Source organism: Ascaphus truei, chromosome 11 (assembly GCF_040206685.1).
Source record: "Ascaphus truei isolate aAscTru1 chromosome 11, aAscTru1.hap1, whole genome shotgun sequence".
In the NCBI taxonomy this organism is placed as follows: Eukaryota; Metazoa; Chordata; class Amphibia; order Anura; family Ascaphidae; genus Ascaphus; species Ascaphus truei.
In genome coordinates this window covers 46,441,710-46,467,886 of record NC_134493.1, presented here as the reverse complement: position 1 = coordinate 46,467,886, position 26,177 = coordinate 46,441,710, and the positions used below count along the sequence as shown (strand labels likewise).

The window sequence follows — 26,177 nt, the reverse complement described above, 5'->3', positions numbered from 1 at the left end:
CTAATATGAGGTGCAGTTATTTACAACAATTTTAAACATGAAGTTAGTAATACCGTAGTAATTGAATAACACACCCTAATTAGTTAAAAGGTATGAGAATGTTGTGTATATAATCAGTTTATAACTAATTTTTATTTTAATTTATTATTTCATTATATTATCAAAATTAAATTTTTTCATTCAATATGACCTAGTGGTAGGAGATGAGTTGCATTAACTTATATTTTATATTTTTGAGCCCCTCCGTATAGTTTTAATTAGTAAAAAAAGAGTTGCATTGATTTTTGTAGGCAGGGGTTAATTATGAGAAAATGTATGTTGATCTATGGTTGTATTATGTGGTTTATGTATTTATGTGTCGTTTATTATGTCAATCAATATGGAGATGTCTATATGTTAACTGAGAACTCTGGGATATAATTGCAAAATAACCCTCTGATGAAGCGTAATTGTACGTGAAACGCGTTGTGGTAGCCAGAGTCCTTGCGGGAGACGCTTGACGTCATATGCAGGACTCGGCTGCAATCCCCAGCTTCCCCCTCTTCACCCAGTAGCGGGCGTGCTGCTCGAGCTCCTTAGCAGGCCCCGGTGTCATAAACAGCAGCCAGCCCCCAATCGGGATCGGTTTGGAGGGGCTAACCAACACCAGCTGCTGATGTACAGGCCTTTAACATCTAGTGGTTGGAGTGGTGTGAGGCGTGCAGTCTGATACATTGACAATGTTCAAGCTTTCAAACTTCAGAGGGTTCATATTCTGGAAAGTAACAGGACATCGGTGCAGGATTCACTTACTAGCCTTCCGTTTAGATATCTTCGGTTTGAACACCGATCCCAATACTCCCATCATAGAGGATCACAATATCCAGCCCTAATCTATCGCTAATGGAGTATAAAAACAAATAATGCGGGTTGCCACCTTACTTACTAATGCGATTTCATCATCTACATGGCAGCAAGAAAAAAAAAGAAGAATGGAAATAGACAAAGTTGGAATTGGACAGTTTTTTCTCAATTAAAAATATTTTTACCAGTTTAATTTTGTTTCTGGTTCATCAACATTCTTATCCTCTTAAAAAAAAAAAAGTTTGTTTCAGAAATGGTCTTTTTTGTTGTTTGAATGAAGTAAGAAGAGTCTGTGTTTAAACATACATGGCTATGTCGGAGATCTTTTATTGTTGAAATATTTAAATGTGTAGCTCAGAATTACCTTGTTTTACAAACTATTTTCCCCAACTCCACAGCAAAATATCTTTCTAAAAATATATATATCCTTGTCGAATCTGCTCTATGTCCCCTTTACCAATCAGGGAGCAGGACACCAGCTCAGATCACCATTGAAAACATTTTTTTTTTGTTACTTATTTTTAATTTGCCTTTTTAAACGACTGGGTAGGGATACAAAAAAGAACAAAGGGGGGACGGGGGGACGGGGGGACGGGGGGGACGGTACTCCCATATACATCAGAATCATTATATACATATACATCTAGTACAACATTGTCACACACATTATTGCATATTCTCCAGACAGAACCTCTATTTAGTCACTCATCTCTATAAAATGTTCACAGACCCCCAGAGGAGAATCATATCATTTATCTCTCCCTGGAATACCAAAGGTTCCCATATTTTCTGGTCCTGTGTCTTATAAACGCTGTTAGTGTCTCCATTGTTTGGACCTCGTTCAGTCTCTGGCCTCTCCCCTCCAGGGAGTCATGCAGTCAAGATATGTGACAATCTTATTTGTATTTGGATAAATATCCTCTATTGGCTTAGCCAGTACCATTATGAGCGGATCCAATGGTATGTCTCTGATTCATTTCTGTACCATTACCCAAAACCTCTGTATTTTGAGGCAACACCACCAGATATTGGCCATATCACCAACCCTTCCACAGCCCCTCCAGCAAAGATCTATGGCCCCCGGGTAAATCTGTCTCAATCTCTGGGGAGTAAGATACCACCTATAGATAATGTTATATATTCTCCTTCGTTCTTGTACATAGTGATGTATGTGCAGCATTGTCCCATATATCCTCCCTTGGTAAAGGTTAAAGGTTGCTAAAGGTTGACAAAAAAAACACAGCTAACTGAAGCGCTCTCAAATATGTTGTATTATGTATTTTTCAATGATCTTCACAATTCATACAAAAATAAATCGAATCATACAACCTGCAAACCAATTACTAACGTGAAAAAACGTGTCGCTAATTTGATCAAATAGATTGTGTTGATGCACAACTACACAAAGCCTAGTATAAGAAATGTACAAAGAAAGAAATTAAAAACAGCCTCTCTTTTCATGTTGAAATCCATATTTGGGTAGATGCCCTTTAGCATATTGTGATAACGTGAACCGCCTTTGCTTTCTGTAGTCACGTGTTTACATCTGGCAGACTTTAAACTACAGTCATTTTAACCTGTATCACGTTCCCGTCTTTAACTCCGTTCTACCACTGATTGCTGCCTCACGGGGATACTTTTAGTATCTGTTGAAATCTGCCTCAACTTGCTAGAATTGCTTCAAGGCAGCAAATTCTAACAGCAATTCTGACAACAGTGGACAACTTGCATATGTAATCCATATCCAAAATAAATATTTGCCTTTAAAACAGCATTTTTATGTTTGCAAGCCCCAACCTAAACAATAGCCTTGCTGCTGCATAAGGCCTCGGACATAGACACTTCCCCGTGCGGAGGCGCGCTGAGGCTCAGAGAAAGCGGTGCTTTCCCTGGCCTTAGAGCGCGCACCGTCCGTGGGCGTGTCTGGGGGCGGGCCAGTGACGTCACGGAGCTGGTTCGCCCTCATTGGGCGAACCGCTCACGTGACCCGCCCTGCGCTCCAGCAAGCTCCAAAACTTAACATTTGTTAAGACACACGCTTCCGCAGGCGTGCAGAAGCGTGCGCGAGCCCCTGCTAAAGCCGCTCTCATTGCGGCTGCAGGAGCTCAGTGCCGAGCGTGAGCGTGCCTCAGCACAGGTCAGCGCCTAAGGCCTCGGTCCCGCTGCGCTCGTTGGCGCGGGCGGCAATGTCGCGAGTTCCCCACCAGCAGGGGAATCCTCGCGAGCCGGTCCCGGTCCCCACTGGCGGCACAGCTGACTACACGCTGTCGCGCGTCAGCCGCTGGAGACACCAGAGAATGGTGTTTTCTAGCTTTGACGCGTGACGTGTGTGGCTGTGAGCCAATGGGGAGGGGAGGCTGCGGGAGGAGGAGAGGCTTCGGGGAGCGGGGAGGAGTGTGGAGTGAAAGCAGGTGAGTGCCTTTCTCTGTGTGTGTGTCTGTGTGTGTGCCTGTCTGTGTGTGTATGTGTGTGCCCGAGTGCGTGAGTGCCTGCCTCTGTCTGTGTGTGTGTGTGTATGAGTGCGTGAGTGCCTGCCTGTGTGTGCGCGCGCGTGTGTGTATGAGTGCGTGAGTGCCTGCCTGTGTGTGTGTGTGTGTGTGTGTATGTATGTATGAGTGCCTGCGTGTGTGTGTGTGTTTAATACTTACCGAAGCTCCAGCTCCAGCCCGAGTCCGTGGCGGGAGGGGGGGGGGGGAGAGTAGCGGGTCCCTCCGCTCAAGCCACGCCCCCCCTCCCTGTCAAACCGCCCACCAACCGCCCACCTCCCGCTCCGGCTCGCGCTCCCTACAGACCGAATATCGCGGTCTGTGTATCTCAGCGCACCGCCTGTCAGCAGTGCGGGTGCGCTGACTCTGGGAGCGGGGCCTTAGCCTAAGTGCTGACCATGCCCGAGGCCTAAAGCAATAATGAGTATGATTCCATATGTCCAATGGTACTTTGAAACAGAAGAGTCAAAATATGATTACAGAACCCACAAGATCTGCAGCTGCAAACCTCTTTCAGCTCCTCCACGCCCCACCCTGCATGATTAGACCTTCCCAATTACCCCCAAATCGCTTCACCAAAGAAGGCAATAAAGGGCTCTTGCGTAGCACTGGTGGAGGATGTGACTAGGTAATATCAGTGTAGGTTTATGAAAACTCTTGCCTGTTGGCGATGTGTCATGGAACAAAAACCAGATATTGAATTAGTCAGGGAAGTGACAGACATGTTTAAAGCTTGTATGAGCTTGTAACAATGAAGTGAAACATAAACCGACTATTGTCCACCTGTGTCCATAAGTAATGAGATGGTTTCGGCTACTGCACGTTGTGATTGGGAAGAGGCACGGACATACTGTGCCATGTTTATTTTCCTTTGCACTCACATTGGATATGAATTAGGTCTGTAACTTCACAAAGAATGCAATATTTTTCGGCATCTTACATATACATTGCTAGTGTCTAATTTGTGAGAAATAAAACATCACATTTGGCATAGCTTGCTAAGATTTTCCTGTACATGAATAGAAGTGTGTCCATGAGAAGCAGTCAAAGCAATTTAACCCCTTCAACCATTTTCACATACAGGTACCCATCTAGTAACCCCATTTGGGTAGATTTTACCTTTTTAACCTTTGGAAAACCAGTCAAAGCATTCCAAAATAATATTAAGCATGAGACTGGACAATCAAACAATTTGCATTTATGTGTTGCGATCACAAACATGCTGTCAGCAATGGCAAGAAAAGGTCTCTGAGATGGCAACAAGTTAACATATATTGTTTATGATTATTCAGACTAAGGCCTCGGACATGGTGACAACAAGAGCGCTGGGCAGCGCTGACGCTCATGCTCTCCTGCTCAAGCAGGAACTTTTTTGTGTCCCTGCATGAGCGTCAGCGAGCGCGCTTGTGTGCCGGGTGGAAGGCGGGGCTGGAGTCGGAGCGGGAGGCGGGGCTAGCACGCCACGTCACTGCGCCGACGTCACGGACTGCAATTGGCCTTTGGCGATCACATGACTGGCCCTGCGCTTCCCTGAGCGGGAAAAATTAAATTGGGCTGTCGGCTGAAATTCCACACGCCTCCGCACGCCTACGGAAGCGCCGTCTAAAGCCGTGCTGATAGGGATGATGTTTCACCTCAGCGCGATCTTTTTGACCATGGCCCTGGCTTTAGGCCGAGTTCCTGGTGGCGGTGCGGGCCACCACACGCACTCCTGCAGCCCCAGCGATGTGTGCACTAGGCTGCAGGAGATTAGGGAGGCGAATGGGGGACGTGGCGGACGTGTCACAAAGCTGGTTCGCCCACATTGGCTGAACCAGCTCATGTGACGCTGTCACGCGACTGCAGCCCAAAATCTCAAATTTTCGGGCCAGCATGTAGTAGCGTCGACGCACACAGTGACGCGGGCACTTGCGGAACTGCTATAGGAATTCAGGTTAGGTGTCCCGGAAGTGCGCGCACACACGACGGTGCCACTATGAGCGCGGCCTTAGAGCCAATTCTTTTGGTTAATTGTTCTGTTTGTTTATACCTTGATCGTTCCTAAAATCTGATGGTAACTGGAGTTGCCTATGACGATTTCTGAAAACCACTAGTTTAGAAAACTACAGATCAGTCACACACAAAAAAAGGTCTTCCCCCAAATTAGAGGTGCTACAGAAAGTTACATGGTTACGAGTTAACTTTGGTAATTGATTAACAGATGTTGACATTAACAGCATCCCAGTATGTTTAAATTTCAAAATGCAATATACTACAGTATATTTGAATGCAACAACAAAAGAACAATATATCTATATTTAAGTATAATAATTACACGTCGTGACCTGGAACATGATTTCCATAGCATACAGAAGGTCACCTCTTCAGACGTGACAGAAATGTTCAAGGTACTTGAAGCATGCATACAGAAAAAGGAGCTGTAGAAAAACTTCACACTGCAGTGCCAACCCATTAACTATATGATACCCCTCTAGTTTCACAAGGTGTTACTTTTCACTCTACCTCTCCCCCCTGAGCTTCCCTTGAAAAATAAGCTTATAAGATCTTCAACATGTACCTTACAAGCATTTCATCATCATTAACCATTTCGTATTACTTGTATCAGGAGCAGAAAAGTCTGCATATCTTTATTCCTCTCTAATATTTAATTAAATGGGTGTTTTAGTTGCATAACTTGACCAACGTACGATACACTTGCCCACCATGCCAAGGTAACCGCAGATCAGGTAAATTCTAAATCCTAACATCTGTTATTTTGTTAATAATTTGGATGTGAGCTGATCTTGCACTTTTTGGTCACAAAACATTGCAAGTACCGTACGTACTGGGTGAGGTTACACATGGAGCTAGCTAGGCTTGTATTTTTGGAAGGATAGTGACCTTCTTTTAATGGTTTTAGCTCCCCTCCCACTTTCACCCAGGTGATCTGTTAATGTCAAGGCATAAAAGACCATTAGGTTTGCGAGTCAGAGAAAGAGGTAGGAGGGATTCAGTTCAGAAGAAATGGTAAAAAAAACAAAAAAAAAAAAAACGACTTAAAAGTTAGGACGTGTCTGATCTGGGGTTACCTTGGTGTGGTGGGTGAACATGTCAGGCCAAAATATGGAACTAAAACCACCCAATGAAAACAAAATGTTAGAAATAGTTAAAGATGTGCAGGTTGTTATGCAGTATGATATCAGGAAGGCTTAATAATGATGAAATGTTGAGGTTTTTATTCATTTAGATATGCGTTGATCTTGTGTTTATTTGACTATCTAAAAAACTGCCACTGACTTCAGTGGCAGTTTTTGTTTGATTGTAGTGCAATCGCCCGCTTCTGATCTTATTGAATAATGGCTTTTGGACCTTATTCTTTATCATCCGCAGTGGACGATTGGGCAGTTTTCCAATGAAATTCCCCATTGAAGTCCACAGGGAATTTCAGCCAAAACGACTGCTACAGAAAAAGTCCCTTGGTGCCGGTGTAAAGAAGTATTTTGCCCGCTTGTGTCAGTGAGCAGATTTGGGAATGGTTATCTGCAGTGGCGGAGGACGCAATGTCGTAGTCCTTTACACGTTTCGTAACATAGGCGACTTCTTCCCGTGACGAAACAGGTAAGGACCACGGCATTGCGTCATCGAGCATAAGCTCAGTCAGGCCGGATCTTGCTCGGAGCGTCTGCGAGGCCGCGACATTTGGAAATCTGTCATCAGCTGGACTTCCATTTCACTTTGTGAAAGATCCCGGTGGAAGTGCCCAGCTGACCCATCGTCTACACTCACCCTGTGAGACAACACATTAGGACTGACTCCTGATCAGAACGGGTGGCGGTGATAGATATAGATATATATCTATATAGTCCATAGAATAACAGTGTTGCACACTAGCCTTCTCAAAATCCTGATGCTTGTCCCATAAAGCAGATAATCAACTTGTATGGTTACCAGAGTAGCCAGAACTGGTCCAGTGGTCCGGTGACTGAGAGACAGCACACAGTACTGGACCAGTTCTGGCTACTCTGGTAACTATATATATATATATATATATATATATATATATTGTGAATATACATATATATATATATATATTCACAATTGCTGTTTTTATTCCTACCCTTTTGTGAGTGAACTGGTTAACCCTCCCCTTCCCCCATCCACTTAAATCTCCCTTCTCCGGTAAATCCATTGGATGTGGTCCATCCTTTTGAAAGCAGCCTTGGACCTCATCTACCTGAAGCGTTTGGCACCTTCAAGTACCATCTACTGGATACAGCAGGGCCCCTGGTATACGGCGGGTTCCGTTCCAGAGGCCCGCCGTATAGTGAAAATCGCCGGAAAGCGGATCCGGCGATTTTCACTTCTGCGCATACCGGCATTTTTGCCGTTCTGCGCATGTGCAACCTATGGTATGCGCGTGCAACCTGCGGTCTGGGCATGCGCGCCGGGCGCACCCGCCCATTCTGCGCATGCGCGACTGGAAATCCAAGATGGAGACCCCTTCTCGGTGCCGCCGTATAAGCGGAATGCCGAATAACGAAGCGTCGAGAAGCGGGGCCCTGCTGTATCAACCCAGCCAATGCCGGTCACAAGCCCGGATGAAAAATGAGGAGTGTTGGTTCCCGTAGCGACAGAACTGGAAAATTAGCCAAGAACCCAATGGCAGGACAACAATTCCGAAGCGTGGAAACACTAGAGGACGTATTGAACATCCTGCCGCTGGCCTCCACAACGCAACTCATCGCTCCCTACCTTGTAGAAGATGACGCAATGTCGTTAACGGGGAATACCTACTGGATATTTCTATTGGACCGGTTATTCCTTGTTGTTGTTTGTTTAATCACTATTTAAGTGGCACATTGTGTTCATATATGTATATTCACATTTGGTTTAGTACGAATCACTTGCCCATTTAAAACAACACTTGAGCACCTTATTAGACTATAGTATATGAGCCTAATATCACTTTATTTTACATTAGTAGTTCAATACAACATATCCCATTTGGCGCTACTATGTTTCATTCATATCACCTACATTTGGCCTCAAATTATTCTGCACATTCCCTCTCCCAATCTGTAAATTACAGGTGATATAAGGAGCCAGTAGGTCTCTGCTCCCCCGGAGGCGGCCGGCGGGTGGGATGTGCTCCTCGCTGCTTTTACATTATCCTCACTCCCCGGTAAGTCCCCCCCCCCATCTCTTACCGTCACTGTCCGGGCTCTCCGGGCTCCGGTCTGCCATGTGAGAGCTCACAGTATGCATCACCCAGAGAGAGAGAGGTCTGTGACAGGGCAGGCCCTCCGTACCCTCTCCCACCCCCTTTCCTCGGGGTACCGGGAGAAGCGGCTCAACCCAACCACTGGCCACCCCCCTTCGAGAGCTGTTACCACGGCAACGCCTCGAGCGCTATCGGCTGATGGGGAGGTCTTCACTTCCGGGTATGACGTCACAGCGAGCGGATTGGCTGGATTCCAGCGGCTTCCTATTGGCCCATGTGACCAGAGCTGCAGGAGATACAGAGGTCTCTCTATCTGAGGAAGCAGGGGGTCCCAGGAGCTGAGCTTCGTGGGGTTCAGCCACAGAGACCCCCTGCTTCAACCCTGTGTTAAAAAATCGCAGGGAAAAAAGCAGCTGGGATTATTAATATAAGATAACATGGCTGCGCTTATAGTGCCGGCGACGTCGCGTCAAAACAAGTGCATTGCCGCCATCGCGTGCGCTTATAGTAAGCGCGACGGCTTGGTCGCGATCGCTGGAAGTCATCTCAATTAGATTTTCCCAGCGACCGCAGCACCAAAGTTGTTTCACTTTATGACTTTGAAGATGAATGTGCCATTTTGCCATAGGCAAGGGTGGCCAACTCCAGTCCTCACGGGCCACCAACAGGTCAGGTTTGCCGGATATCCCTGCTTCAGCACAGGTGGCTCAATCAGTGGCTCAGTCATAATAACTGAGGAGGTGGCTCTTGAGGACTGGGGTTGGCCAGCCCTGTCATAGGGCGGTGATCTTGGGTTACACTAAAGTCTGACAATGCTAAAGTCAGATTGTAGGTCTCATATTGCTCCCCGAAAAAGCTTCATTTACGAACTGGATTCTGCCCTCGCCACCTGTTATCTTGCAAATGGAAACACATATGTTATGTTAACCCTGGAAAGACTGGACTCCACTACAGAGTGACAGAATAGAGGGGGCAAATTATTAAAAAAATGTAAACCCTACATGAAATCTCTTTCTGATAAAGTACAAGATATAATTAGCACTCCTTGTAAACACACAAAATAGCTTCTTTGGGTGCCTCTCACAATGGTGACTCCTTGTACTGTCCTTATTCAGTACAATGTTGCGATCTAGTCAGTGTCACAGATGTTAGACTAAGATAATAAGACTCTGCCACTGTTTGTTATTCATGTCCATAATATGCAGGAAGCTATACATTATTTTTCTTTACTATTTCTTTTTTTATTCTTGCTGTATTTATTTATAAAATATTTAACCAGGACAACATTTTTTGGAAAAAAAAGACATGTGTGTGTGTGTGTGTCTTTTTTTCCAGAATTTTTCAACAGTCTAAACTGTCCCAGCTCATACTTGAAAACGAGACGTAACTCACAATGTATTTTGTCCTAGTTACATATTTTATAAATAAATACAGCAAGTATAAGAAAAGAAAGAGTAAAGAAAAATAGTTTATAGAGAGAGAGTCCAGCTTATGATAGCATAACTCTGTGTAGCGCCGATTAGCAGCAAACCAAATGTGCTTGAAGTACTCTTACAATGCAAACAGTGATATCATTATATTCATTAAATAAAAGATGTAAATATAAACACGAAAACATCTAATAGAAAATCTACAAAACAAAAAGGAGAAATGCCATAACCTCCATAGTGCAGTATTTATTACATTCTTTCTTGTTACACTCTTTCTTGTAACTCTTATTATACTCTTTCTTATTACACTTTCTTTTTACACTCTTTCTTGTTACACTCTTTCTTGTTACTCTTATTATACTCTTTCTTGTTACACTTTCTTGTTACATTCTTTCTTCTTACTCTTATTACACTTTCTTTTTACACTCTTTCTTGTTACACTCTTTTTTGTTACATTCTTGATGTTTTTGTAATAAATATTGCACTCCGGAGCTTGCGTTGTTTCTCCTTTTTGTTTTGTAGAGATTCTTGTAGCGTACCTTTACTGATCTGAGTCTATCCTCACACACTAAGCAGTCACTCCCATTTTAAATGTGAAATAGTGTTCCTGAGTCGCAGGCATAAGTGTAACACTAAATTAAGGAATTCTCCTTCTCTTTATATTTTATTACTAGTGAAAAGCAACGTGAGCAAAATAATGGCTACATTTAATGATGCACGAATGTTGAATTTTCTTTAATAAAAAGTAAGTTCTACAAAAAGTTTTAAAAAAAATATTTCAAAATACTTACACTTCACCTAAAAACAAAAGGTGGTAATCACCCATATTTACCCTATTGATCATGTCACGGTCATATAATAACTTCGGTTGTAGGATCTTTTAGAGAAAGATGGCGACGTTTTGGTAGCTTCTGTTTTTACACACCATACGGCTTTAATCGCGCTCATAAACCGTACAATACCTCCTCTGTTTTTTTTTTAATAAGCAGGAAAGAAAAGTACAATTAACATATTCAGTAATGCATTTTATTTATTTAAAATTTTTTTAATTTGTGCTTACAATTAGGTCAGCAAAGCCATGACTTTTTATGGAGGAAATGATAAGCCAATTTATACTGTCACCGAAAAGCGAAACATTTGAGGCACATATTTCTTGAGCATGTCATCATTACAGGACATTTGAGTCACTGTAGAAAGCACGTAATAGATTGGTGACATGCAAGTTTAATAGAAAAATTGCACAATAATAACATATATACACTGCGTTTGGAAAACGTGGGACTCCTTTTATTTTTCATCATATCTTGCAGAGCAATTATAGGTCTGTCCCAGTAGAGTATTACATTTAAGAATGATTTGATAATCTAATAAATATTCTTTGGAAGTGCATAGTTACAGCTGAATCAGCGCGTTATCAATTATGCAATTAGCCAGTGGCGTTCTTGTCTTCGGGTGTACGTTTCAGCAGAAGGAGGACATTTTTTAACACAAACTTTGAACCATACGTTATAGTAATCTTAGTGTTTCAGATTAGATTACAACAGTTTAACACATTTACGAGCTACGAAGGAAAAACTCCTATTTCTCGTTTAATGAGCATGAACCTCCCGCAGTGTATCTTGTATTGTTGACATAATACAGTGACATCAATTTAGTGAACATCAGTTGATTGTGCTTTTTATATAGCGTTAATCTACATAACAGACCTACAAATGTGCAAATTTTCAGGGGGATGGAGAGAGAAATATATAAGGTATGATAAAAATCAAATGGGGTCCCTTTTTTCCTGAACAGTGTATGTGTATACAGTATATATATATATATATATATATATATATATATATATATATATATATATATATATATATATATATATATATATATATATATTGCACTACAACAACAAAAAAGAAGAAAGACAGTGGCGCTCCCTCGAATAAATCTTTTTAGAGCCCTTGTGGTGGCGTAGATTGGGAAATGATATGAGGCTCGGAGTGACAGAAAGTACTACTGGCCCTGATACTGCAGTTCAATCAAAATAGGATCTATCCCTTATCCTAGGTAGGTTAGTGAAAGAAGTGGAGATGAGCGCATGTAAAAAGCATGAATAGATGTATATGCGGTGACTGGGGTATAGTGATACTACAAATACTCACACGGGCATATGTGAGCAAGATCCCATCCCATCATCTGATGGAGTAGTTGTCATCTTACGTTGATCGCTTGCTGGTAGTTTCTAGTACCCGTGTGTTCTGGCTCATATGAGCCGTAGTGGACACACAAGGGACATACACAGAGGGGATCAAAAGGTAAGTGAACACATACAACTCGAACACGCTGAGGTGTCAGAAAGGATATATAAATGAATAAACTCACACGGGCTTGTGTGAGTGGAGGTGATGACGGCTTTCAGGCAACCTTCTTCCAGATCTCTGCAGAGGGCAAGCAAAGAAAGGGACAGGGAGAAGCTGATCCTGGCAGCCTATGGTGGTTCTGTAACTCTGCAACAGTGAGAACTTGATTTTCCAAACGCTGTGATAACTTGTACTTTTCCTATCCTCCAATACATGGGAAGACTCTCCTAATGCAGCTCACTATGCCCTTCTTATTGATTTCTCTGTTTACTGTTTCCTTACTCCATTGTAAACCTTTCTGTTCTCACCAACTTCCCCACTCCCATCCTACCCACATTTCTTCATCTCTCCTCCCCTCCACCTATGCCTGTGCCCATACACTGCACAATTATTTAAACACCTCTATCCCAACAACTTATTTACCCCGCAATAAAAAGCATCCCCACATATCCTCTATTCACACCCTCTATCTTCTCCTTCCTGCTGCTGGGGATACATCTCCTAATCCTGGACCCAGCCATTTATACACCTGCTCTCACCCACGTCTCCCTGCCACCTCTTCCCCTGCTAATGGCATTAACCTATCTGATTTAATACTGACTAACCTTAAAACTCGCCCCACAATTCAGGCATCCAAATAGCCTGCACTCATGGCTACTGTCCCACACCCACAGTCGCTCCTACCCCCCATTGTGGCCAAGCACAGCCATTTACAGCACTTATTCCCAAACCTGCTGTCTCGGTAAGTCTCCCAACATTCCACTTAGATTGTAAACTCTTCGGGGCAGGGATTTCCTTTCATATTGTCTGATTTTGCTGCACTTATTGTATTATTATTTATAATTCCATGTACTGTATTCTTTGTGAAGCGCTGAGTTCAAGTATGGAATATTCTTCAGAACCCGGGACAGTCACAAATGTGGGGCCCCACCCCACTCCAAAAGCCATACAAATATATTAATAAAATCAATTAAAATTATTTACATTACTGACTACAATGCTTCACAATTTAAATATAATTTATATTTATTTGAGATAAAATTTGACAACCTGTATAACATTACTCGAATAAAAAATTTAAATGAATTAAAATGATTTTAAAAATGCTTTTCGAGCTTTATTTTTTTGCAAATGTCTTTATCGTTGAAAAATCTATTGTCAACGCGCAACGTCAGAATTTAGGTGAAGAATTGATAACCCATGTAGCATTTCTTGAGACATCTGTTAAAATTCTTCACTCTCTTCATAACGCTAAAACTTCTTTCCGCAGAAGCAACAGAAGCGAGAGACTCAAAAAAATTGCCGGCGACAGCGACGTTGCATCAAAATAAATGCATTGCCGCCATCGCGTGCGCTTATAGTAAGCGTGGCGCGACGGCTTGGTCGCGATCGCTACAAGTCATCTCAATTTGATTTTTCCAGCGTCCGTAGCCTGGCGTCGCCGGCACTACAAGCGTAGCCTTACTCCAGCAATTGGCTACAGAACATACAGCACTAGAAACCAATTTAATTGAGTTGTTTCCAAACTTGCCTGTAGCACTTAGAATTGTTTTGAGTCTCCAGCTTCTGCTGCTTCTGCGGAAAGGTGTGTTTGGCATTATGAAAAGTGAACATTTGTAACAGATCTACAGTGTCAAGAAATATATAAATATAATCTTTGTGTGGTATTTCTTTTAAGAAGGCTCTTCTCCTTTCTGGTTTAGAGCATACAGTATGTGCATACAACTTTTAATAAGTGTAGAGGTTTTGCAACCAGGCACAGACAGTGTCACTACTTATTTTTAAAGGCACGTGGATAAGACAGTTTTTGTTTCCTCCAGTAATACTTTTACAAACCGACCCAAAGTGACCATTACAGCCCTCACTTAATCCCCCTCATGTGCCTGACCTGCAGTGGATTCCTGCACTCTGTGTGCTGTGTGCCTGACTCTCGGGGCAAGAGTGGCGTTTCCTATGCATGTGATAATAACACAGTGTTTGGTTTCTCAGGAGACAGGGTGACCAATTATCCCAGAGAAGATTTCCGGGGAGGAAGAGAGGTCTCTGTACGGAGGGGGAGTTCCCTCCTGTGTGTGTGTGTGTGTGTGTGAAGAGGCAAGCTCGCGGCACTGGGTGCACTTTGCTTTATGAGAGGGCACCTGCTCTGCGCTGTTGCAACCTGGCATCTCGACACCCTCCAGGCGCGAGGCGGTGCGCGAGGCGCTGACAAAACACCTGGTGCTCGAGGCGTCCCGTGGACTGAGCGCGAGACCCGGACTCTGCAACATTCACAGGTACAGGTCCCTTGTGCTTCCCCCCTCCCCTGATTCCATCAGTGCGTGAAGGAGCAGATGTATGAATGCACCGTGTACCAGGGCTGAATGCTGCATCGGTGCATTGCGCGCTGCTCTTTAAATGCATGTGTTTCCAGCAGTGTGGATATGCACTTATACTAAGTATCATGTTGATTAAAGATCTATCTATCTATCTATCTATCTATCTATCTATCTATCTATCTATCTATCAATCAATCAATCTAATCTATCCATCTATCTATGCCTTTGATAAAGTTATACAGTTTGAGCAATTCTTTTGGACTGGTTCTGCAGCTGGGAGACCTCAGTAACTAAATCCCTTTGCCTGGGGAACAGTTATATGTGTGCTCTGCTAAAGAAGACCCTTGTGAGAGGGGAGAGCTCAGTGGGTGCACAGTGAATTGTTTAAATGCTAAGGTGAGCAGCATTATGGTTGGTGTGTTAACACATTTAATGTTACAGGGGCGGGCTGTCATATACAGAATTAATAAGTAGTGCATGCCTCTATGGATTGACCTTTTCACACATGCAGAGGGCACATGTTGGCAGCGGTAACATAGCTGGATGGAACTGTAGAAATAAAGCAATAATAGGTATCTATTTTACATATTTCTTCCTGGCGCATTGAACAGTAAGTAAATGCAGTCGCAGTTCACTACAAAGTAATTTCCCTTTTGTATAGTTCTTTTCAAATTAATTTCCCTTCCCACTTCCCTATATACAGCTTTTTACATGAACTCTGTATGCATACTATATGCAGGCCACCCATTCCCCCTCTTTAGAAGTGTTTCAGGTCTGCTGTGCTCAACTCCAGTACTCAAGACCCCCAACAGGTGAGGTTTTAAAGATATCCCTGCTTCAGCACAGGTGCCACTGATTGAGCCACCTGTGTTAAAGCAGTGATATCCTTACAACCTGACCTGTTGGGGGGTCTTGAGGACTGGAGTCGAACACCCCTGATCTAGATCTCTAGCATTTGTCACTTTTCTTAATACCCCCCCCCCCCCCCCCAGACACACACACCCTCTCCCTGTGCTAATCTCAATATATTTTTGAGTTCCATTACTGTAGCATTAAAGCTTCCAGGCTTTGGGATAATATTTATATCAAACTTCTTCTAACGTGCCACTCACCAAGAAAACTCAGTATTAGAGCGCATGTAGGAATTTAGGGAGGACACCCATCCGAGACCTATCGAGAACATATAGGGGAACAATGAGGAAGACCAACAAAGGGTGGGAAACACGAACGGGAGCAGGAAGTCTGGCTACCAGGCAGTGACGTAACTGCCGCCGCTGATACCTGGGCAGATCCTGGGGTCCCCCGCTCAAGGAGGGAGGGGGGCAAAGGGAGTTGAAACCCTCTCTCCGGACTCTTGATGACCACCACAAGCGGTTACAGAGGCCCCACACTCTTCCCCACAGCAATGAAACTGAGAGCCAGAGAGAGGGTGGGGTCTCTGTAACACAGCAGCCCTCACCCATGATGTCTGCAACGCCATATGACGCTGCAGTGTCATGGGGATGTAATGTCACATGGCAACGTGTTGGAATGTGACTTCACAGGGCCGTGATGTCATGACGTTGCCCGGGGGGCCCCTTAAGGAGTAGTTATGCCACTGTTTGACTCTGAATGGAAACAAAACATCCTGATTTATAAATAATAACAAGTTTAGCTCTAATCAGATGTGTTGGAACAAAGTGTTCAGTTCTATCTGAACCTTTGGACTTTCAGGACCATAAAGAAGAAAACGTCCTGGACTGTAGACTAAGTGTAAGATTGGGCTCTGGTGGGAAAGAGGGAAAACAGTGGGGTTTTAAATTAGCGCTTGAATATGTGTGTTATTTTACTCTGTGTATTAATGGTAGTATCCAAGGTAATTTTTTATATGAGGTGCCCCACTCATTCCCATCCGCACTTTCTGCTTGAAAATAGATATACTGCATTGCTGATAGTGACACAGAGTACATCTATCTAAGCATCTACACAGTGTCTTCTGCTTAGAAGGCAAGTAAATACAGTTGCAGGCCCCCCTCAATGGGTTAAGGAGATACTCTGCAATCTGTTATTGTGTGTATGTATGTAGGTGTGAAGAAGTGAGGGAGGAAAATCAGCGCTCCTCTTAATATAAATGTGATAAAAAGTGATAGTGCAATTATAAAGCTAAAGTGAACACATAAGTGCAATCAATACAAATCCATATATATGCATAGCAATAATAATTAGAAAATATCTAAAGTCCAATTCAAAAATCCATAGTGATATACAATTAGAGTAGATAAAGTTACTGTGAGCGATAAAAAAATCACATTTGATCTTTTGCCATCAATGATTACCGGAACTGGCTCATATGATCCCATCACAGACAGCAGGTGATCAGGTAAATTCGGGCGACCCCGAATATAAGGCAAACCCCTAATTTCAGTAGTAGCTGGGAATATTTTTTTTATGTGGAGTGAAAATTAAAAATGTTATATCTTGTTCCCTATATTTCAATACTAATTTTTTAATAGTAATAAACATGAATGTATGCCTGTGTCTGTGACTTATATAAACTAATGAAGAACAGTGACTTATAACAGTGAGTTGTGTGTTTTTAACTGTCAGATGCAAACAATGTTAGCTTACACAGGACTGAAAGGAGCGCATGCACAGGGGCTGCTGTGTTAATAGCTTAACATCTTTTGGGTTTAAATATCACCTCTATGCTGACGACACACAAATGTACTTTTCAACACCCGACCTTACACCTGCTGTACAAACCAAAAGTTTCTGAATGTCTCTCTGCTATATCATCCTGGATGGCCCTCCGCCGCCTTAAACTCAACATGGCTAAAACAGAGCTCCTCATAATTCCTCCCAAACCTGGCCCTACAACCTCCTTCCACATTACTGTTGGAACTACAATCATTCACCCAGTAGCCCAAGCATGCTGCCTAGGGGTCACACTCGACTCCTCGCTCACATTCGCCCCTCACATTCAAAACATATCTAAAACCTGTTGCTTTTTCCTCCGCAATATAACAAAGATACGCCCTTTCCTCTGTTGCTCAACTGCTAAAACTCTGACTCAGGCCCTCATTCTCTCCGTTCTTGATTACTGTAACCTCCTGCTGTCCGGCCTTCCTGCCTCTCACCTGTCTCCCCTACAATCTATCCTAAACACTGCTGCCAGAATCACTCTACTCTTTCCTAAATCTGTCTCAGCATCTCCCCTCATGAAATCCCTCTCCTGGCTTCCGATCAAATCCCGCATCTCACACTCCATTCTTCTCCTCACTTTTAAAGCTTTACACTCTTCTGCCCCTCCTTACATCTCAGCCCTAATTTCTCGTTATGCACCATCCAGATTCTTGCGTTCTTCTCAAGGAAGTCTTCTTTCTACCCCATTTGTATCTAAAGCCCTCTCCCGCCTTAAACCTTTTTCACTGATTGCCCCAAACCTCTGGAATGCCCTTCCCCTCAGTACCCGACTTGCACTCTCTCTATCCACCTTTAAGACCCACCTTAAGACACACTTGCTTAAAGAAGCATATGAATAGCACTGTGGATATTCTGAACACATGATACATAAAGCTTGGCCCCCTGCAGACGCACTTACCAGAACTCCCCCCTACCGTCTCTGTACGTTCTCCCTACCTACCAATTAGACTGTAAGCTCCTCGGGGCAGGGACTACTCTTCCTTAATGTTACTTTTATGTCTAAAGCGCTTATTCCCATGATCTGTTATTTATAGTATCTGTTATTTATTTGATTACCACGTGTATTACTGCTGTGAAGTGCTATGTACATTAATGACGCTATATAAATAAAGACATACAATACAATACAGGACTGAAAGGAGCGCATGCGCAGGCGGCTGCTGTGTTAATAGCTTGCACAGGACTGAAAGGAGCGCATGCGCAGGCGGCTGCTGTGTTAATAGCTTGCACAGGACTGAAAGGAGCGCATGCGCAGGCGGCTGCTGTGTTAGTAGCTTGCACAGGACTGAAAGGAGCGCATGCGTAGACTGTTCCTGTCGTGTTAGCAGCAGCCAAGTGCGCGATTATAAGGCGAGTATGTACTTTTCAACGTAGCTTTATAATCGGGCAAAACTGATATGTATGTATATAAATATGCCACGAAGCACTACAGCAGGGGTGCGGACTCTTTGCCCCCTGTGCCCCCTGCCTGCTTCCCTCCCTGTTCGCGCCCCCCTCCCTTACCTTGTCGACGGCATCAAGTGATGTCACGTTGTCATGGCGACACACAAGGTAAGGATAGTTTCAGAGGCGTCACGCAGTCCGCCAGCATTTAATTGAAATGCCTTGGGGAAGAGCGCAGGGACTCTGCAACCGCTGCGCCCCCCCCTGAAAAATCTTGTGCCCCCCAGTTTGCGCACCCCTGCACTGCAGCATTCATTTTCAGAGGGTAACATTTCTATGCTTTCATTTGGATTATTTCCGTTAACATTTATCAAATAAATCCTACAACTGGCCCACGCCCAAGAGAAAAATCTATGAAATCAGAAGGCGCAGTCAAAATACACATAATACACTTTAACTTGGCGGTCACTGCTCTTTGCTGTCCCTTATTGTTTCCGCTGTATGCTGTGGCGCCCCATGGATTCCTGCTCAACTTGTATGTTTTGCCCATGGCTATTGAAAAAAAAAAAAGAGGCTGTTTTTTTTTTTTTAAGAGAAGAATTGAAGAAAAGCCCACTAAATATCATGAAAAGTGCTTGGGGTACTTGTATATGAAGATATTGACACGTAAGCTAGAGTAGCTGAATTTTGTTAAGCGTTTCCACATGCAATTTCAGTTTCTTTTGTAAAAATTGCCTGAAGACAGGACTTTGGAGGCCCTGAGAACTCGTCCTCTTTTTATACTGTCCATTAGTTAAACATTAGAAGGATTTTGTAATAGAAAAGAACAAAACATTCGCAAAAGTGATACCTTTCATTAAAAAGGTATCACTTTTTTTGCCAGGTTTTTGTTCTTTTCTATCACAAATATAGGATAAGTATCTGTTGTCTAAATTTAGCATAGGTTGAACTTGATGGACGTATGTCATTTTTCAACCTCATCTACAATGTGACCGTGTAATAAAGCCTTCCTTTCTGTCCACTCAGTGGGCTAACACGCTACCGCCCTCTCGTAAATAATGTACCCCCTTTGATGCCTGAGGATACCAATGCATTCGAAGGAATGCCATTGGGTACCAAAGGGGTTGATATACAGCATACACACCCTAGACATACAGCACAAAAAGCGTAACATCCATATGTGCAGAAATCAATCCAGCCCAAGTGCTGAGATAGTCGTGCGTTGACCAGGACTACTAAGGGGTTAAAATATTAATATGTTTACAATGTTGTTGTTATCTATTTTTATCAGCTATTCTAGGTTCCCTAATCTTATCTTGCCTCTCTTTATGTACCTTTTTATATACATAGGCAAGATAAGGTTCCTGCCTGTTCCTCTTTTATTTCTTGTAGAATTTGAGCCCCGGGGAATCCTCCGGAGTCAAATTGAGCTGTTTTGAGCCCCCCAGTTCCAAAGATACTTACCAGTGAAATGACTGATGTTAAACCTCCTCCCAGGAAAATAAAAATGGCTGCCAAAACATGTGGCTCCTGGGAGCCAATGGGAAACCACGACGTCATCTGTTGCGACTTCCTATTGGCCGCCCGTTTAAATATCCAGGGAGATCTCCTGTAACTACACAGTTAAGCATCCGGGGAACAGGGGAGGGGGTTTTCTGGAAGCTAAAAATAAGTAGGCTCAGCTCCGGAGGACGGCCCGTTGAAATCCTGTTAATAAAAAGAAAGAAAAATTGTTAAAATGAGCGAGATTGTTGCTTTGAAACCTGCTTGGGTGAAGCCATCAAAATTGGCGATAGCTTTTCGTGGTAGCCCAGGTATCAGACTAATTAGCCGTTAATAAGTAATTTGCATACGTCTGCATTAACGCCAGAATATCACCACAGTAAAAAAGCCAATCATCTCTGCCTTACCACCGGTGATTAAGTGGATCGGTCGATAAATATAATTGTCGTTAAATATCGCTAATACTTGTCCTCCCCTCCCCATTTATCAACCTTCAGTAAATCTAGGCTTAGTGTCTTATTTAATAAGATTTTTTTTTCTTCACCTTTCTTGTATAGCACTGACAGTGCATGCAGGGCTGTACATAGAATTTTTTGGAGACACAGTCCCTGCCCCGTAGAGCTTACAATCTATGATTTTGGTGCCTGAGGCACAGGGAGATAAAGTGACTTGCACAATGTCACAAGGAGCAGACCCCGGGATTTGATCCGGGCTCTCCTGCTTCCAACTCAGTGTCCCAGCCCTCACGCCTTCTGATTTAAGCTGCATTCACTTCAATGGATATTCAATCCATTGATATGAACTGCTGCATACTCCACGATGCATACGTAACAATTAGTCATTTTGTTGCAGCTAGTCTGGCAGGGAAAGGGTGAACTACATTCGTTTGAGCGTTACAGATCAGTCCCTAAGAGTGGTTGCTACTGTATGTCCATGGCAATGGATGTCACCCAAACTGATCCTGTTTCTCTACAAACAAAGACCATGTATAATTTACATTGCCTTGTTTTCATGCACGCGTAGCATGCAATTCATCAAACAGACACTCATTAAATTCTAACAACTTGCAATAAAATTAGATAAGATCATATTGCAGCTGTAATAAAAAGGGCAGGTCCTAATCATTCCTTAAGAAAATGGAGTGCAGAAAATGGATAGTTTTAAGCTCCCTCTAATATCTGTAATGCAGATTTTTAAGTTCTTATACAGTACGTGTGTACCAGATCATTTTATGTCACCAGAAGACTGTTTTTAATGCCTTTTCGACATGGCCACTATTTCCTTTAATAAGATAAGTTGTTTTGCCGCATGTGAGATAAATGATAACATTTATAAGGACAATTGGAAATTAAATGCATATTTTAACAGTCCTTTCCTGTGTTTTCCTTCAACAATGTGTCTATAATGCTGCATTCGTAAATTAATTTACTTGATATTATTTAGATAATGGGAAGAGATGCATAAAAATCTTTAGGCTAATTAGTGTAGTGGAACTGTAAAAACAAAACAAGCCCGTGAGTAATAGTAAAAGGGAGTATAATATTACAAATAATCTTTACAATAAAATAATGTCATAAAATAAAAAGGATAACTTAAATAATGCTATAAAATAATGTAATTATAAGCACTATATTTCCCTATTCTCTGCTGCCTGAAATGTAGTCCTTAGTTCTAATTGTTCAAAAGTGCCTGAGATAATAGGGAAAAGGAGGAGAAAGAAACAAGGAAACAGACTATATCATAGAAGTATAGTATTACTAAGTACTATACCATATTTTGTTTCTTTGTTTCTCGCTCCTTTTCCCTATTATCTCAGGCACTTATGGACTATTTGTCTTAGACTTTATATTATTTGTAGGAATGTGGCTGAAACGATGTCCCCGCCCTGCTTATTTACTTACAGTATCAGTGCTGGCAATTATCTGTGCAGCAGAAATATTCCACGCAACCTGAATACGTCTTGTCAAATACAAATAACTGCGTAGGTCAGGGGTGGCGAACGCCGGTCCTCAAGGGCCGCCAACAGGTCAGGTTTTAAGGAGACCCCTGCTTCAGCACAAGTGGTTCAGTCAAAATAATTGGGCTACCTGTGCTAATTAGAGGATAGCCTTAAAACCTGTCCTGTTAGAGGTCCTTGAAGACTGGTGTTGGGAACCTGTGATATTCTAGGTCAGGAGTGGCCAACAGCAGTCCTCAAGGGCCACCAACAGGTCAGGTTTTAAGGACATCCCTGCTTCAGCACAGATGGCTCATTCAGTGTCTCAGTCAATCCTGACCTGTTGGTGGCCCTTGAGGACAGGAGTTGGCCACCCCTGTTGTAGGCAATTAGGATCCCGCATCCTTTCCACAGTTAAAACCGTAGCTCCCCCTGTGCCCACCTCCCCACTCATTTTTACATGGAAGCGAAGCAGCGGGTCACTGGTGCTGAACCATGTTAATGTCAGCTCTGGGGGCACAGCTACAGGTAACGCCCTAGTGCCAGTACTTCCTTGTATTTAAATCCCCAGCGTGTGACGCGGGACAATAAGAGGCCGCAACAGGTGACGTTACTGTTTCCTATTTGCCGACGTGACACAGAAGATTTAAATTGTTACTGTGTTTCCCCTGGAGGGGACAGCACCGGTGCTATTTCAGGAACTAGGGTGTCCCCAGAGCTGAAAATAGTGCGGGGATCCCCCCTGCTTCTCAGCCATGCACAGAAATGGGGTAGGGGGGAACTTCTCCTTTAACTTTTTCAGTGCACGTTTGACATACCTGGAACTTTATGGGCAAACGCTAGTTTTCTACAGAAAGGGGCAATTAGCCGAGGCATTACAGCCGCAGAGGGGCAGGTGCCCATGGTCGTTTAGCCGCGGCCGTCTTGTCCCTGAGTTAGGGGTTATGGTTTGTAGAGTTAGGATTAGGGTTTAAGAGTTATCGTCGTTAAGGCTTAAGGTTAGTAGTTAAGGTAAGGATAAGGGGTTAAGGTTTTTAGGGTAAGGGGTTAAGTTAAGTGGTTAAGGTAATGATTAAGGGTTGAGGTTTTTTAGGATTACCTGAAGTGGCCAAATAATGCCCTTGCGGTGAAACGGCCGCGGCTGAATGGCTTTGGCTAATTGTCATAGATGCCGTTTTCAAGGGGGTGCTCAGATGACAAAGAGGCCAATCTAATCAAAACAAAAGTGGTGCCCCTTCCACTTCCGTTTCCTGTATCCGGGGACCAGCCGATAAACCGTGATCGCTGAAGGAGGTTAAAGGCGTCCTCCCATTCAGAACAGTATAGTGGCCTTTGCCAGGACACTTTGCTATTTTGCAATTTTAATGTTGACTTTCTGACGTCAATTAGACAAGGTAATAGACATATAATAAACTTAATATCTGTCATAAACTGTTGAATATTTTTCATGCTGCTATGTTGTCCCCGGTCTTTCTAAAGGTGCAGTTTATTGTGCCACCAAAGGTCCAACGTTTCGGCAAATAGATTGCCTTTATCAAGGAGAGGGCTACTCTCCTTGATAAAGGCAATCTATTTGCCGAAACGTTGGACCTTTGGTGGCACAATAAACTGCACCTTTAGAAAGACCGTGTGCCTGCTTCCATTCCTTTGCTCAAGTACCTCTGGGATGTCTGGACCTCCCTGGATACAGCGCACCGGCAGATAAGTACCCCCCTCCAGCACCTACCAGCGGTGTGCATGTGCTTCTACATATGGCTATGTTGTCCCCACCAGGAAATGTCAGGTGGTAAAAAGTGAAAATATCTCGGGAGCCGGGGGTCTAGGTAATACAAAGAAGATGGCAAAGAAAAAGTCACAGCGTGGATTGCTGCTGTAAGGCTGCGGTCCCAGTGCGTTCTATAGCGCACTGTGCGCACAAGCACCGCCCCCCCCAATCAGTCCGGGCCCAGTCCCTATCTCCGCGCGGAAGGTGCAGCCGCGCTCTACGACGAGTTCTCTCAAATACAAAAAAATTGTATTTGGAACTCGCGACGGAGGCGTGGCCACGCCCCCGCCGGCCGTTCTGCCAATGAGGGCGAACCAGCCGTGTGAGGTCATGGCCACGCCCCCGCAAAACCCCCACCATGCACCCTCCCGTCGCAAACTCTCCCTCTCTCCCCGGACCGCGATCTGCGGTGAAGCCCTGTGCACGCGCCGCCTCACGCCGGGCGCGCGTGCTACATTGCTGACTGGGACCGCAGCCTAAGAATTCATCAGCAAAAACGCAACTTTTTTGCTACTATGCATAATCCCCCCAAAAAACAATTTAGACAAGTGCAAATGGTTATTTATTTCTTGATGTGCTGTTGTGCAGACACACAGTGACTATTTTTCTACTGATATTTGCAGTGTTCGACAAACCTATACATTTGCTCGCCCCGGGCGAGTGGATTTAACCCCCGGGCGAGTAAATATTGGCCCAAGCTGCACACGTTTGGTACTAGGTTGCGAGTAGATTTTTTTGTGTGGCGAGTAGATTTTTTGGTGATTTGTCAACCACTGGATATTTGTGTGAGAGATAACAACATTGGCGGCATGGTTTTAGTTCCTTGTGCAGCTTTGTTGAGTGACAAAGAATTCTAACGAAGAAAACAAGATGGAAAAAAATAATAAAATATAGAAGAAAGGGTGGTGGATTTGCAGAGGGGTTGAAGAGGCTAGGGAGGAGAAATTCCCGGTGGGTGTTCCTTGTGACCTTGGGAAAGTCACTGTGCCTCAGGCTCCAGGAACATAGATTGTAAGCTCATCAGGGCAGGGACTGTGTCTATAAATATTCCTACGTGCTGCGTCCCACGCGCTATACTGTCATTGTGACGCGCTGTGTGTCCCATTGGGAGAAAAAATGCTCTATACAATAAAGTTATTATTATTAGTACAGTGAAAGAATTCAAGAACTGCATGGGACAGACATGCAACTATTCTAAAATATAAACAAAACCAAGGATATAATTGGGTCTGAGATTTTACAGCAGTTTGGAAAATAAGCCGCATAGGTGGTTAAACGTGGCGCGTATCTGATGTTCATATCTATGTTGCCATGAACCATTGGGCCTTCTTCAATAAGCTACAACAGCGTCAAGGCAAGCAGTCGCTCTGTGATCACAGTACCGCAGCGTAATGAATAGGGCACTGGGGCATATTTATCAAGTGCCGGTAGGGCGTTATCCAACCCGTTCCAGCATTGACTTTACTGATATTCATGTGAATGGGAGTACAGGGGTGCTAAAGTTTGGCACCCTTTTGTGGGTCAGGGCCTCATGACAGTTAACGTCAGAACAGGTGTGATAACCCGTTTCGGCACTTGCTAGATGTGGCCTCATGACAGCAGCAAATGCCCCAGTCTCAGCCTCAGCCCATGGGCGTCCACAGAAATGTTTTCAGGGGGGGGCATAATTTTAACTAGACAGAGAGAGAGAGTGGGTGTGGGGGTGTGTGGGTGACGGGGTGGGTGCCTGACACTTGGGTGGGTGGGTGACTGACTGACTCGTGTGTGACTGACACTTGGGTGGGTGAGTGACTGACTGTGGGTTGGTTTTCTGTATTTATTCACAGACAGACAGACACAAACACACACACTCTCCCTCTCAGACTCTCCCTCTCAGTCTCTCCCTCTCAGTCTCTCCCTCTCAGTCTCTCCCTCTCAGTCTCTCCCTCTCAGACTCTCCCTCTCAGTCTCTCCCTCTCAGTCTCTCCCTCTCAGACTCTCCCTCTCAGACTCTCCCTCTCAGACTCTCCCTCTCAGTCTCTCCCTCTCAGTCTCTCCCTCTCAGTCTCTCCCTCTCAGTCTCTCCCTCTCAGTCTCTCAGACTCTCCCTCTCACTCTCTCAGACTCTCCCTCTCAGTCTCTCAGACTCTCCCTCTCTCTAGGGTGATCAGATTTTGAAAATGAAAAACCGGGACACAATTTTTTTTTTTTACATTAACAGTTTATTTATTGTATTACACTTATACTTTACTACCAGTAGTTCTAGTTATGTGCGTGCGCGTGTGTGTGTGGGATGGCCTC

The 26,177-nt window shown here is 43.8% G+C and overlaps 2 protein-coding genes across 4 annotated transcripts in view; one reads left to right on the top strand and one right to left on the bottom strand.

Annotated features, from left to right (window-relative positions):
* The window catches only part of TMC7 (transmembrane channel like 7), a 35,981-nt gene extending 27,248 nt beyond the window's left edge, over positions 1–8,733 (bottom strand). Inside the window, exon 1 of the mRNA XM_075566056.1 lies at positions 8,516–8,733. Coding sequence (XP_075422171.1) covers positions 8,516–8,573 — 58 coding nt within the window. The 5' untranslated portion in view covers positions 8,574–8,733. The remainder of the gene's footprint in view (positions 1–8,515) is intronic.
* Positions 8,734–14,381: 5,648 nt separating this feature from the next.
* The window catches only part of TMC5 (transmembrane channel like 5), a 55,168-nt gene continuing 43,372 nt past the window's right edge, over positions 14,382–26,177 (top strand). For all 3 annotated transcript variants that reach the window (XM_075566054.1, XM_075566055.1, XM_075566053.1), the window contains exon 1: positions 14,382–14,586. The gene's annotated coding sequence lies outside the window, so the exon portion shown is untranslated. The remainder of the gene's footprint in view (positions 14,587–26,177) is intronic.